The sequence below is a fragment of the Nelumbo lutea genome, chromosome 4, assembly GCF_056320005.1.
Source record: "Nelumbo lutea isolate HS-2025 chromosome 4, American lotus-T2T, whole genome shotgun sequence".
Lineage (NCBI taxonomy): Eukaryota > Viridiplantae > Streptophyta > Magnoliopsida > Proteales > Nelumbonaceae > Nelumbo > Nelumbo lutea.
The window spans coordinates 19,124,414-19,138,875 of NC_142687.1; the positions used below are offsets into that span (position 1 = coordinate 19,124,414).

Consider the following 14,462-nt stretch of genomic DNA (forward strand, 5'->3'; position numbering starts at 1 on the left):
AAACAATTTTTATTTTTGTATAGTGGGTTAGTGGTTTGAGCCAAATGATACCATAGACAAACAAAAATTAAGTGTGAAAAATAAAAAAATATTTTATATAATGTAAATAAAATATATAATTTAAAGGAAAAATTATAATCAAAGTTGGTTGTACATTTAAAATTAGGTTGCAGGTTGGTCCAAAAACCAACAAAACTCAGACAATTGGCTCTACATTTCAAATTATAAAAACCCCCGCCATGTCATCGAAGGCTTATGTGGTTGTTGCCAACATGGGACTTTTAATCCATGTTGGACACAACAAAAAACCTATACTGAAAATAGGTTTTCAGTTTCTCTCCCACGCCCTTTGTGTCTCGATCTGCCTCCCTTCTTTTTCACTCTCATAATCATCTCTCGATCTCCCTCTCCCTCTATCTCTCCCACTCTCTCAGCTTTGGTTTGTAGCCAAATCAAAACCTCTCTCTCTCTCTCTCTCTCTCTCTCTCTCTCTTGTTCTCCCTTAATCTCTCTCATTCTTCTCCCTCTGGATCAATATTTCCTTCTCCCTCAATCTCTATCGTTCTCGAGTTGGTGTAAATTTTATAGTCAAGAGTTTCTTGTGAATTTTTATCAAATTGATATAGTGATTTTTTAATCTTGCCAAATTGGTATCATGTTTTTTTATATGATTTGATTAATACCATATAAGTGTGTAAGAAAATAAAACAAATGAGAAAGGGAGCAAGAGAGAAACTAGAGTAGAACGATAGAAATTAAGGGAAAATGAGAGATCGACCAAGAAAGAGAATGAGAGAGATTAAGGGAGAATGATAGGTAGAGGGAGAGAGAATGAGAGAAATTGATATAGAGATTGTAAATACAGAAACCAAAAACCATTTTTATTTATTTTCAAATCACATAGTTATTGAGCAGATAAAGATGATTGTGAGTGAGATGGTGTGAGCGAGAGAGGGAGAGAATAACTAAAAACCTTTTTTTTTTTCCAATCACCCAACATTAAAGGGCAATTTCAATATAAGTTTTTTGTTGTGTCTAACATAAATTAGAGTCTCATGTTGGAAACAACCACATAAGCCTCCGATGGCATGGCGAGGGTTTTTAATTTGAAATGTAGAGCCGATTGTCAGAATTATGTTGGTTTATGGACCAACTTGTCGCTTAATTTTAAATGTACAACCGGTTGTGGCTATAATTTCCCTAATTTAAAACTAATCCAAAAACAATGCTATTTTCTTATCTAGATGGTGGGCCGACGATCCAACTTTTCCAAGAAACCCATGATGTCATAATTGAATAACAAATATTTAAGTTTATTTTTAATCATATTATTACTTTTGTTAATTTTCAATTTCTATCTTGACTATGATATATCTAAAATTCAAGTAATTAATATAAAAAAAAATTCTCAAGTACAACACATGTGCTTAATTACTAATAATATAATAGTTTCACATTTATACATCTCAGGTATCAAATATCGAATACCTAAAAGTTAAAACCTAAATCCGTCCCAAACTCTATAGAAGTTTGTTAAACAGATCATATTAGGGTCAGATCGAATCAGATACCCAAAAATTCCCGCAAAATTATCAATCCCTAATCACAAGTTACAATTTACAAGAGTGCACGTGCCTAAAAAAACAAACCACATTGGCCGTGTCGTAGCCCTCCGCTGAAACGACAGAATCAACGTCTTTGATGTTTTGCTATGGCCCTCCTACCTTGAATTAGGAAAAGTGACGTCTTAGTGGGGCCACTGCAATACATCAAAAGCGTTGATTCTCAATTTTAGTCCTGCGCTACCAGAGTGAGACTTCTTAGAAGAAATGAAAGAATGGCCACGAATCTTGTAGTTTGCAAGGGAGATCATATTGGCGTCCCATGGATGCCTCATGCCTGTCAAAACACATCCCAGCCGTGTATTGGGTCATCTGTTCCCAATGCATGCTCTCTGGGGCGCAAATGTGAACTGCTGCAAGCTGGCATAAATTCAAGAAAATTGAAGTGGAAAGGAGCTTTTGTCCAAATCTTCAGTGAGAGTGAGGCCCTCAAAGAAGATATGAATTACCCTTAAAATCAACAACCAAATAGCAATGCTATATAAAAAAGCAAAAAACAAAAATACCAATGCTATGCTCAGAGGGTAAACAAAGAGGGAAAACACTTGTGGGCCTTAAACAACCTTTCTATTCATTGATGTTGGATGAAACTATTGACTAGAAATCTAGAAAACTAGATCCTTAAAAAGTAACCGTAAACAAGGACCTAGTTAACTGTTAGATATACACATTATACAATTCTGGGACTTCCAGGAATTACAAAATTAATGTAGTTACAATCTACACAAATTGAATTCTTTGATCAAACGAAGCTCAGCTTCTGTTAAAAATGGACTTGGAAGAGCATTCGCCGACACTATTCTAGTTAACTAGTAAAGCAAGCTAGCTCCATCGCCTTCATTTTGGCTACCCCAGCTCAATTGCCATCATCTAAGATCCCCTGGCAGATGGCAAATTCAGAACCAAGAACATGGCAATTACCCTTCTCATTGCTTGTGTACCAAGACTTTTGGGGTCGGCATACCCTGGTAATAGATTCATCTCCTTATTCAGGGACAAGATTTGCATTTCTTGAATTACCTTCTTCATCAACGGGAGACTTCTGTTTGAACTGGAAGGCATACCTCAGACAGCTATTTTCCATGCCTTTTCCCTGCCATGGTAGATCCACCATATCAGTATCAACAAAACTAAATGAAGCCAAGCAGTCAAGACAACCTAGGCCACTAGCCACATCCATCCTAGAACAAGCAGTCAAGACATTGAATTGATAAAGGATGCTTGATACCTCTAGAATATTTCAGTACCAGTATCTAAGTTCTGGGGAAGTTTAAGAGACTGGTAATTTTCTTGTGACGTAAATATTATAACAAGGTCAAGATAAATTTTGTTAAGCATATTGCTAATTAGGTAATTTGGTATGCACAAAAAAACCAAGGAATCTTCCACATGGCAACTTAATTTGGGGCTCAAAAGGAGTGCCTGTATTCCTCTCGCCACTCCATATTCATGGAAAAGATTTTGGCCCAAAATTCCATGCCAAGGGCCATTACCCAATATGATGGGCCAAGCTCTCTGGGGTCTTGGAAGGGTTAGAATGGAAATAGATCTAATTTTTGGCTTTTCTTTTGGACAAAGCAGCCGCTCTGATATTTAAACCAACATCCTTTGCCATGTGCCCAAATAAATGATCTTTTATGGGCTTCTATATTGAAAAATTAGAAGCTTGAGTGATTGTAATTGGTTAATCAAAATTTCAATTTGGTACAGCACTGACATGAACTGTGGAATCATACTCATGGCAGACCATAATGGTCCCAACCTGATGGACAGTCCAAATTGGCCACATGGTTCCTCCATGTGGCAGAAATAGGTGGGGTTGTGTAGGGACATCCTTACATGACCGGCCGTATTTTTACCACATGGAATGATGATGATGTGGGATATCCATGCCGTTCATGAAGTAGGGGACCAGACCATAATGGTCCCAACCTGATGGACAGTCCAAATTGGCCACATGGTTCCTCCATGTGGCAGAAATAGGTGGGGTTGTGTAGGGACATCCTTACATGACCGGCCGTATTTTTACCACATGGAATGATGATGATGTGGGATATCCATGCCGTTCATGAAGTAGGGGACCCCATATTCAATCCTTTAGTCCATATCAGCCCTCTGCCCCATGTTTTATTACTCTTTTTCACAGATAATATTGGTTATTTAAAGTTTCAATGTTTAAGGTCTGATATACCAGAAACTAAGCATGCAGAAATTTTAGAAATTCAAAATGGAAATTTTCCTACCTCTTTGAAACCATGACCTGCGGACTGCTTGACGGATGTGACGCTCATGCCTCTCTAAGAGCTCATCAACTCTATGTGATTGAGACAATAATGGTCCTGAAAACTCAACCATGTCTCCTTGATCCTGATAACCCTGTGAGAGTTTTATATTTAATAAGAATTTAAACTCAAAGGGAAGAAGTCTCAGAAGGGACATTCAGCCTATTGATAGGAATGTCACTCAACTAAGTTACTGAGTCAATCAACCTTCAGCCACTCTGCTAGAATTTTCAAAAGAAGCATGGGCTTTTTTATATAAATTTGGGTTTGAACTCAGTCACTCAATCCTGACTTAGTTGATACCCCAAGTTCAAAAAGGATAAATAAATCTTCATCATTGATCTATCATTATTTGTGTCCTTACCAGATTGCTTCTCTTAGCTGCCATTTCCTCCCTTTGATACAGTGCCACTGATAGTTCTTGAGAATGGTATATATCAGATGCATCAAAAGAATCTGGATGGTCTAAATGGCTCCATTGTTTCAGCATTGCACGCTTAGCAATATCATGTGAGTCATGATCTCTAGAATCAATGCGAGCCCCATATAAAGCTTCCCCATTTTCTACTTTTAGGTCTGAATTATTACTTGTTTGCAGGAGACTTGATGGATCTACTGCATTAGAAACTTGACCTCTTGAACTAGACCTACTATGTGATCTTCTGGTTGCTGGATCCTCCTTTCTCCTTTTTGCCCAAGCAAAACCACTTGATGCTGTGACATGTAATGGGCCAGAGAAAGGAATTTCCCCTTGAGATGCATATTTCATGTGGAAAGCCTCTTGCATGGTATTTGGCATTTCACATAATGTAGTGTCTTTATCTTCCTTGGAAGTAAGTGAATCACAACCATTGATCTTATGGGCACCTTTGGTACTTTCTTGCAATTCCTGAAGAAAAAATAGAAACAATCAATGAGAACAAGGTTTTATCTTTTGTTTGCGGTGTGTGGAGAGAGAGAGAGAGAGAGAGAGAGAGAGAGAGAGAGACCGGTTTGGATGCCAGTTTACTGATTGATTCCCGTGAAGCTCTACAAACTCTTGTTGGCCTCCTAGTTGCTTCAGGTCCACGCACTCTCCCACCAGCCCTTCTCCTAAAAGCATTGCGGTAATGCAAATTACACAGTTAGTATTGGAGACATACTGAACTTTCCGAGCGATCCTTTTTAGCTAGATAACATGGTTCTTGAGATTAAAGCTTGATTTGGCCTTGATAAACTCCTGATTCAGTTAACATATAGTTCATGGACGCAATACTGGCTTTGAATTGCCACTCGTCCAACAATGATTCAAAAGACTTCAATACAACAGTATGGAGTCTTACACTTATAAGTTCAAAAACTAAAAAAGTTTAGCATAAACAAATTCTGAAACAACTAATAGATATTAGGCCCAAAACAGGTGGAACCAGTCCTGATGAGTGGCAATTTGACTTGGTTAGTCAACCTTTGTTTTAAACTTTATCCAGGGTTACAACCACAGATTCAGTTATCTAAGAGAGGATATGAAACCATAAAATTGCAGTGAACAGTTGACAAAGAGCTTACCTTCGTTCCTCCTCACGACATTTTGCATCTATCTCTTTGTTAGGTGGGTACTTTGGTAAAGTTGATGGGTCACATGCATAGGGCTTTGTTGTGAAATACTGAGATTGAACACAAGAAACTGAATCAGAAGAATATTTTTACTCTGGAAAGTAAGCCAGATACACCAAATACAGGAGAAGGTTTTACTAAAACCGTGAATAATTTCAGTTTCATATAAGATGAACAAAAGTAAAATAATTGCATTCCACTTTGAAGAATTTTGAAAGGAAAGTGTTTTATAAAATTATACATCAATATAGATATATGAAAATGGACTTGGTAGTCCAAGTCATTTAGTGCGCAAGGCTGAATGGCTAAGAAATCTTTCAGGTGGAAAATTCGTTAGCATTTCAAAATGGCCTCATAGTTTCCTCTCATTATCCTCTACTAGTGGGACAAATTTGAGCTAGAAGATCATACCATATATCTGAAATAAAGCATCTTATGACACAAATTCAATTCAATGTTAAAATAAAAGGTGGGGCATAGGGTTGATATGGACTGGAGGATTGAATAGATGGTCAGTTGGTCATATATTTGGTGGACATTGGATTTGACACATCATTCCCCCATGTGGCAAAAATATGGCAGGTGATGTAGGGATGCTCCTTATTTGACCCGATAAGGTAACCTTTTTCCTATGCACACACAAACACATACATAGTGCATTATGTATTTTCAATAAAAAATTGATGCATTTTTATTTCAAGGAAATTTAGGAAATTACATTTTTTTAGAAATGCCACAAGTTTTCAGCCATCTATCCAAAGAAGACATTGGGGATAAGCTTGGGAAAGTGTTGGGATTTCAAAAGTGTAATCTGGTTTTGTTTTGTTTGATTTATAATTGAGTTTGTTGGCCAGATTTCCTGGCAGTTGCTGTCAAAAAAAAAAAAAAAAAGATCAGCTTATTTCCAAAATGTGAATACAGTGTGGTGTCAAATACAACCTTCAGAAGAGGGAGTTTCCTTGCCACACAGGACCAAGGGAAAATGTGAGATATGGATGATCAGTCACAATTTGGTTGATAATAGTCGATAAATAGATTGTCTTCCCTCTGAAATATTTTAGTTGGTCACCCACAAGTTATGGCTTAAAATTTGGTTTATATGGATTGAGGCAATGTGCCAGGTAAAAAGTCAAGAAAATGGTGAGGGAATTTTTTTCTATGATTATTAAAGACAACATGCAAAAATCACATGGCATACAACCACTTGTGCAATAAAATAGCAATCTTTGTAGGGTGGGTTTGTATTTGAACATGCTGAAACAGATTGATTCTTTTTTTTTTCCAACATAATTTGTACATTAGGAATTTATGGGTGATGAAAATTCTGCATGAGTTACCTCAGATGCAAGAGCAGAAGAAGCAGTACCACGCTTGTATGGTTCTACAGAAAGAAGCATTTCTATCAGATTCACAGCAGTTGCAGGAAAATCTTTACATGTCTCCCGAAGACAACTCTCATATGGATGCTTGGGTCTAAAAATAGTTGCATGAGGAAGTTTGGACTTATTCCAATATTCATCAGGTGGGGAGCCACAGAGCTTGAAAATTTTGTGCAATTGCTCAACCTGTACATGGGATATGAATTCTCCCTTTAGAACTTAAACTGGAAAAGGTAATGATGTAGCCACCTAGAATTTATTTCCTGATATAAATATATGTGCCTTTCACTTCCACAAGAAAAAAAACTAAAGAAGAGAAATAAGAATAAGCACAAAATAAAAATAAAAACAAAACAAAGAAATCAGAACTGTACATGTATATTAAGCCAACAGATATTAGTAAGAGGCATCCCATACAACAATATATTTCATGCTACTTCCACATTGATCTTTTGATATGTTTTAAAGGGAACAAGAATAAGAAAGATCAAATCTTACTGTGCTTTATTTTCTTACTGTGCCAATGTCACAATGTTTGGTTGGTCAAGCCAGTGGATAATAAATATATCCCAAATCCCATGCCATAAACCTAATGCTCTTGGGCTCATTGGGCTCAAATTTGTCGAACTGCACCTTTTTCAGTCAACTATCCTCCCAGTGCCTAACTCGTGCTCAGAAAATGCAGATATATGTATCTTGCCCAATCTAGAATTCCTGGCTACTTATGAAAGGTTATACACTTAAGTAGATCAAAGATGGTTATCTTTCTCTGTTTGGGGGGGGGGGGTACAATGAGTTATCTCTATAAAGGAAGAATATAAGTTCCTCCAGAAAGGAGTACGAGGGTATTCAACAGATAGGAGTGATGTAAATATTAAATAGTGGGGTAGCAATTTGATGGGAATCATGTCCAACTACTTCCATAAGATTATATTCTAAAAATAAATTTGATCGTATACATTTTATCCATAGCATTACATAATGCACCGGAAAAAGTCTAGATTGTTCACTGAGACCATAGTTGTCAAGGTGCCACCTAGGCACCCATTGACTGGGCACCTCACCTAAACTCCTGACTTAAAGAAACAAGGTGCCCATATAGGCAACAAAAATGACAAGGCAAGCGCCTTCTTGTAATTTCAAAATGCCTCATCTTACTGATAAGTGTGTTAATATACCATATATATCATTAATACTTTGTTTTAAAGTTTTACTATTGAAATTTAAAAGATCAAAGGTTTTTGAAAAGAGAAAAAAAAAAGAATAGAAGTATAAAAAGGTTTCTTTTTTGTTTTTCCTATTCTCTCTCTCCATCTCTCTCACACACATTAAATAAATTTGCAGCTCCATCCTTATTCTTTTTCTCTTCAAATTTCCATCTTTAATTTTTTTTTATATAAAGTTATAGCCTCCTCTTCTAGTTGCTAATTGATATGAAATTGCTCTATTAAATATTCTATTAGTATTATTTGTGAAAACATTGAAATTAATATATTTAAAATATTATTTGTCATCTAGATAAGATGATTTGCCATGTTCTAAGAGGAAATTTAATGTTCTAATAAAGAGAATAGATATTTTTTTCAATAAATATGCATGCTGAATGAAATATAAAACTCGGAAACTAGCTAAATGATAGTTCTTTATTTTATACGCAACTATGCATGATTTCTTCCTTCTATGTTGATTGCCTTACTGTGGAGATCACTTCCTTCTAACAATGTTTTATTATTTGACCTCTACCATTCGCCAAATTGTCTTCTTATTCCCAAACTAAATACTGCTGAATAATATAACACTATTAGGATTTTCGTGCAAAAAACAAACAAGAGATACTTTAAGAAAATGTCATAAAATGATCACCTCAGTTTTTCCCTGAAGGATTGGCTTCCCAAGGAGAAGTTCTGCGAATACACAGCCAACACTCCATAGATCCACAGATGCTCCATATTCTGTGGAACCCAGCAAGAGTTCTGGAGGACGGTACCACAGAGTTACAACCCGACTTGTTAACAGTTGTCTATACCCAGGATTATAGAAATTTGCTAGGCCAAAATCAGCCACTTTGAGAATTCCTTCATTATTAACTAACAGATTGGATCCCTTGATGTCCCTATGCATGATACCGCGAGAGTGGCAATGCTCAAGTCCAGACAATAATTGGCGCATATAGCACTTAACCTGAACAGTATCGGCCATTAAAGCTTTGATACAAAATAATAAATAACAAGAAAGAATATGATACTCCGGGTTCAATAAACCAAACAATCCCAATATACATAACGTTGACATAGTTTTCCATCAAACCAAAATATTGGAAACTCTGATGATTTTGGATACTCTATGATGATCTAAACCATCCAATAAAATACAATTTAGTCTAAAAATTTGGGAATGACTCTATAAGCTACTCAAAGTTTCAACAATCAACCTCAGTGGTATGAGAGAAACAAAGTTGAAATTACTTGGATAGAACTATGGCTGTTAAGTTGGATGTTCAAGCCCTTCGTCTAGTATTACATTAACAATTATCTTTGTAAATCAGGAAAAAAAACTTGATTACTGTGCCATTCCTTTCCAGTGCTAATATTCCTGTATTTCTATTGTGCTAATGCATAACAAAGAAATCAACAAACCTGTGGCTCACTGAACTTGATGTCAGGACAAGATGATAGTCCGGCAAGATCATGTTCCATATACTCAAAAACAAGGTATATACTGCATGACAATCGAGAGGTAATTAACCCCTCCAATTTTACAATGTTTGGATGGTCAAGCCTGCGGAGAATCAATATTTCTCGTGCCATAAACCTAACGCTCTCAGGCTCAAAATTGTCAAACCGCACCTTTTTCAGGGCAACTATCTTCCCAGTGTCTAATTCACATGCTCGGAAAACGCTGCTATATGTACCTTGTCCAATCTACAAATATCAATGTAGAACAATAAGATTCTGGTCTGAAAATACTTAGATTTATTAGGCAAAAAGGGTGGGGATTTTAATAAAACTAGTTTCTGTTATCGGACACTTGGAAAACATGATTAGAAAGAAAAAAAATGAAGCCAAGCGCAGGAATTTCATTAGTACAATAAGGCTAATATCATGTTTGAGGCACAATGTCCTTAATGAGAACACCTCTCTCACTTACAGTAGCCGCATGCATAAAACTGAATCACAGTGCTAACGGAGGGTTGTAATGCTAAATCATAACCAATATATACTCTGGCTCTAGACCAAACAGGAAATCTTAAAGTCTTTGTATACCAAAATTACTTTTTCGTCACTTCACCAATTTTATTCAATTAACCTGGGAAAGTCCCTGAAATAGGTAAGCAAGCATCTAACTAAAAGGTGGTCCAAACCGTTAGGACCACAAAAGGAAATATACATGGATTAACAAGAATAACCATATCTGGAGCTATTATGCTGTGGTGGAGTTTTACAGCAGTTGGTGAATAAAAAATGTAGCACATATAAATAAGGATACTTATATATAGAAATATTATAAAATCGTATTAATAGTCTTGTAATTGATACATAATATGAAGTCCAGTTTATTTAATTCACAGAAGATAAATGTCAGAAATGGAATGTCTTCTTGCACTATACAATATACACGAATTCAACACAGGGAAGCAATTTCAGAAGGAAGCAAAAGACTATGATTGTGGCAAACCTATACAACTTTATTAATTTCGAAAGAAGCAACAATTTTTTTTTTTCGGGGGGGGGGGGGGGGGGGGGGGGGCGGTGGTAAGAGAGAATTTTAGGATGGCGAAAAAAACGAAGAAAACAATTGATAATTTTCTTGCAGGAAGAAGAAACAAATTGAAATCATCATCGAATAAAATGACAAATAAGTGAAAGAGGTGAAATGGGTAATCTTTATTTTTGTTAAATTTTCAAAAAAAAAAAAAAAAGAGGCATTGTCTCTTCATAAAATTTCATTTTTATTTTATTTTTTCTTTCTATTTTTATATGGAAATGCTGCCATAATAAGAAAAGGGGAAGAAGAAAAAAATGAAAAAGGAAAGGTTTAATGAATCCAACCGCATGAAAAAAAAAAAACCATCAAAGTTGCAAGTAAAAGAAAATTAAATACCGGGTAGGATGGTTTACGTAGGATTCTACCCTACCTTCTCCAGTTTCTCAAAAGAATCGGCTTTGAGGGGCACCCATCCTTGAATAGCTTCGCCCGCGACGGCGCTCAGCCAAGCAGGCCACCCGGCTGCAACTTGCTCCCCTTCCACATATTTAGGCAGATTTCCCAATCTCAAGATAAAGGAATCCCCGCCATTAGAGCTCCCCCTCTTTGACTCCCCCAATTCGCTAGCAGCATCTCCTGACTCGGCCTTCTTTTTCTTCTTCTTCTTGTTCTCCAATTCGACCAACCCGGATCGGTTTCGCAGTGAAGAAGTCGAAACCCCGGATCCGTTGTCCCGGAACGCCCCAGAATGATCAAAAGCAGGGGTTACAGAAACCGCCTGCTTCGACGTAATGCAACCCATTACTGAGCGAAACCTGATGACATCGACCGAATTGGAGAAACCCCAGAACGACCCAGATCAGGAAATGGGTCGAAGATGGGGAATTATCACAGATTAGCTCAAATGGGGATTGCAGAACAAGGAGAGATCGGGGGAACCGGCTAAAACCCTATAAGTAACAGGTTCTTTTGATGTGGAGAGGGTGAGAGCTGTTGTTGTTGTATCCTACTATCCTTCCCCGGCTTGGTTTCACTCTGCGGGAATTGCGGAGGATGGAAGGTAGATGGCTTTAATGAGCTGAGAGATTTGTAACAAACAGACCGAAATCAACGCGAGGCAAATTCGTGGGGTCCGAATGCCGAATCCCCCCTACCCAAAAAACAAAAAGTAAGAGGGTGTGAAATGTAGCCGTTGGACCTTATTTCTGTTCCCTTTCTGTTTTTGTTTTCGTTTTCCTCTTTTCTTTACGTTGTTTCCTTCCTCTATCTCTATTGTTGTAACTTGCAAGCTAATTCGATTGATTGCAATTTCAAGAAAAACTCATAAAGAGACCAGAAAGTATTCTAATATTTTCCTTTCTTTTAATTATGTATCTGATTTTACTTTTCAAATATATTAATATTATATATTTCTTGAGAGTTGTTGGATTGCTGCATGGTCTACAATTGGTTTTTTTTTTTTTCATTTTTACTTTGCTCCCACCGAGTTTTTTCTGTAATATGTTCCCACTGTATTTGTTTCTTAATTTGTTCCCACAGACCGCACTGAGAGAATGGTGGAAAAGAACAAGAGAAGCCCGAGTCAAAAAAGAGACGAAGGATTGATTAAAGAAGTCTGCCAAAAGACTAAAGGGGGAACTGAGCAAGAGAAAGAGAGGGAAAAGCCATCCAATTCCTTTATTTTTTTTTCCCTTTCCACGCCTCTAGATCCTCTACATCATTACCCATGGCCTACAACTTGAGCTGTGCAGGGACCCACACGGCCACACTAAAGGAATCTCTCTCTCTCTGATCTCCTACCTTTTTGCCTGATCTAATTTTGTTTCTCTATGTGTTACATGCATGATTACATGTTTCCATTATTAAAGCTTTCTTTGAGGACATTTTACCCATTACTTTTTTACTTGATTAAAGCTAAGTTTTTTTTTTTTTTTGTGGGGATACCAAGATCTTTGCTCCAAATATGTTATTTGTCATATATTTTCAGTTTTCTTTATAGGGTTCTTAACAGTTTTGATGTTATACCTTCCCAAGTCTCTGTCTGTGAGTCTGAGGTCTCTTCACGGGCAAATGCAGTCAATTCACCCGTGCATACTCACAAATGCACAATGGAATTGAATACATACGAGTCTTTTACACTTGGCCGGTAGTTATGACTTACGACTCACGACGTTCGCTAAGATTGAAGACGAACCAAAAGCAAATTCGGCCGGGGATTTGAAGCCAGAGCTAATAGCTATAGTGGGGTCTTTTTTGTTAGATGCACAACCCAAAACCAACTTTGGTTTATTAGGGTGAGGAGGCGATTGGGATTGGACCTTTAACTAGACTCTCCAATGTGAACCTATCAAACCCATTTGAAATTTTAAACTGGGCTAGGATTAGCTGAACCAAACAACTAGAAAACAGATAAAGACACATCAAAAGGCAGATTGGACTAATAAGTAGTAAATGCCACCCTTAGACAAAGTATGTCTCATGGCATACAAGAGAATGACATGGGGGAAGAAAGAAGAAAATATACAATATTTTCATGAAAAGTTGACAATATAAGAGAATGACCTACCACGTTGTTTATAGATAAAGAAAGCCATAGCTTTTGGGTTTCAAGGTTGAAGACCTTGTGGGTGAACTCTTAGCCACAAAGTGGTCATAAAGCCTTGATAAAAGAAATTAATTAGTGGATATTATCCTCTCTACCTAGCACCGATAATACCAAATTAGAGACAAACCAGAGAGAGAGAGAGAGAGAGAGCATCAGAGGTAGAGAGAGGTAGGTGCAGTGGTGGAGACGTCCAATCATTTTCCAACAACTTTCCTATTGGGGTGAGTCCAACAAATTCACTTCAGACCTCATAAGTCCTAACCGAGCAATATTGAGGTTTGAGACTACCAAATATCTTTGGTTTTTTTGTAGGAAACTATGCATTCGTGACTGAACACAAGAGAAGAGAGAAGACAAGTGACAAAGAAGTAAAGCTGGATCCATCACTCTATCTCGAGTGGTAGTAGAGAAAATGTCAGTCAGATTGCTTGATGGTTCTCATCATCAATTCAATTCTGCATTCACAATGGTACATTAAAGGGAAGTGATTAGGCATGGATCCACTCTGTAGAAGAAGAAAATGTGAAAGAATCTTTCTAGAGTTGCACTTTTCCAAACTACATGTGAAAAGGATAATACACCAAAGACCATTTGGTAAATGAAAGGGCCTGGTATTTTGTCCCTTCTTTTTCTATTATATTGGTCTCTAGTATTAAAAAAAAATGTTCATTGAATGGTGGATCTAAATTGAAAAATAAAATGCTTGGTTCTAATTGATCTCTCTAGGTCTTTGGGTCAGTGGTCAAGTCAGAGGAATTGAGGATTGAAATTATTATAAAAGCAACTTAGAGGACGGGATCAACAGAAAGAATAGTTTTGCCCAATTGGGTTTTATAATTCTTCTTCCAACTGAGCTTTGAGCTTTGAAAGGGATGACTTCTCTCAATGCAACTTGCAGACTAAAGAATAATAAGGTCTTTGAAAGGTTAACTTTAAGTTATCACAAAGGAATCATCATCCCACAATTGAAGGGTTTATTTACAATAATATTACACGAGAATTGGAATACCCTAAACCTAAAGTTCACTATATATAATACGTCAATGGTTTATCTTTTTTTTATTTTATTTATTTTTGAATTTTGCGTCTCTTGGTAAGCTGGATTCAAACACATGATCTCATGGTATAGTCAATGATCCACATTTAACTAACCCACATCACTCCAATCCATGAAGGGTTCGTTTGGTTCCTAAATTTGTTCTACATGCCGTTACATATGAGCTTTGTCATGGTGAGCTAAATATCTACATCAATATGTGCTAAAACCCAATGATGC

At 36.9% G+C, this 14,462-nt stretch overlaps 1 protein-coding gene and 1 long non-coding RNA gene across 3 annotated transcripts; one reads left to right on the forward strand and one right to left on the reverse strand.

Moving 5' to 3' along the window:
• Positions 1-2,170: 2,170 nt before the first annotated feature.
• Positions 2,171-12,225, reverse strand: LOC148854364 (protein IMPAIRED IN BABA-INDUCED STERILITY 1-like). 2 transcript variants are annotated; one of them, XM_088986763.1, is made up of 9 exons: positions 11,012-12,225; positions 9,513-9,797; positions 8,740-9,057; positions 6,835-7,062; positions 5,450-5,547; positions 4,894-4,996; positions 4,269-4,793; positions 3,866-3,998; positions 2,171-2,715 (listed from the first exon to the last, which is right to left on the reverse strand). In XM_088986763.1, exons 1-9 carry the CDS (start codon positions 11,381-11,383, stop codon positions 2,696-2,698), a joined length of 2,082 nt encoding a protein of 693 aa, XP_088842889.1. In that variant the 5' UTR covers positions 11,384-12,225; the 3' UTR covers positions 2,171-2,695. The 2 variants fall into 2 exon arrangements, with proteins under 2 accessions (XP_088842889.1, XP_088842890.1); XM_088986764.1 differs by lacking the exon at positions 9,513-9,797.
• Positions 11,777-12,520, forward strand: LOC148854365 (uncharacterized). The gene is made up of 2 exons (XR_016113432.1): positions 11,777-11,920; positions 12,121-12,520. It is a non-coding gene; the product is annotated as an uncharacterized LOC148854365 (long non-coding RNA).
• Positions 12,521-14,462: the final 1,942 nt, after the last annotated feature.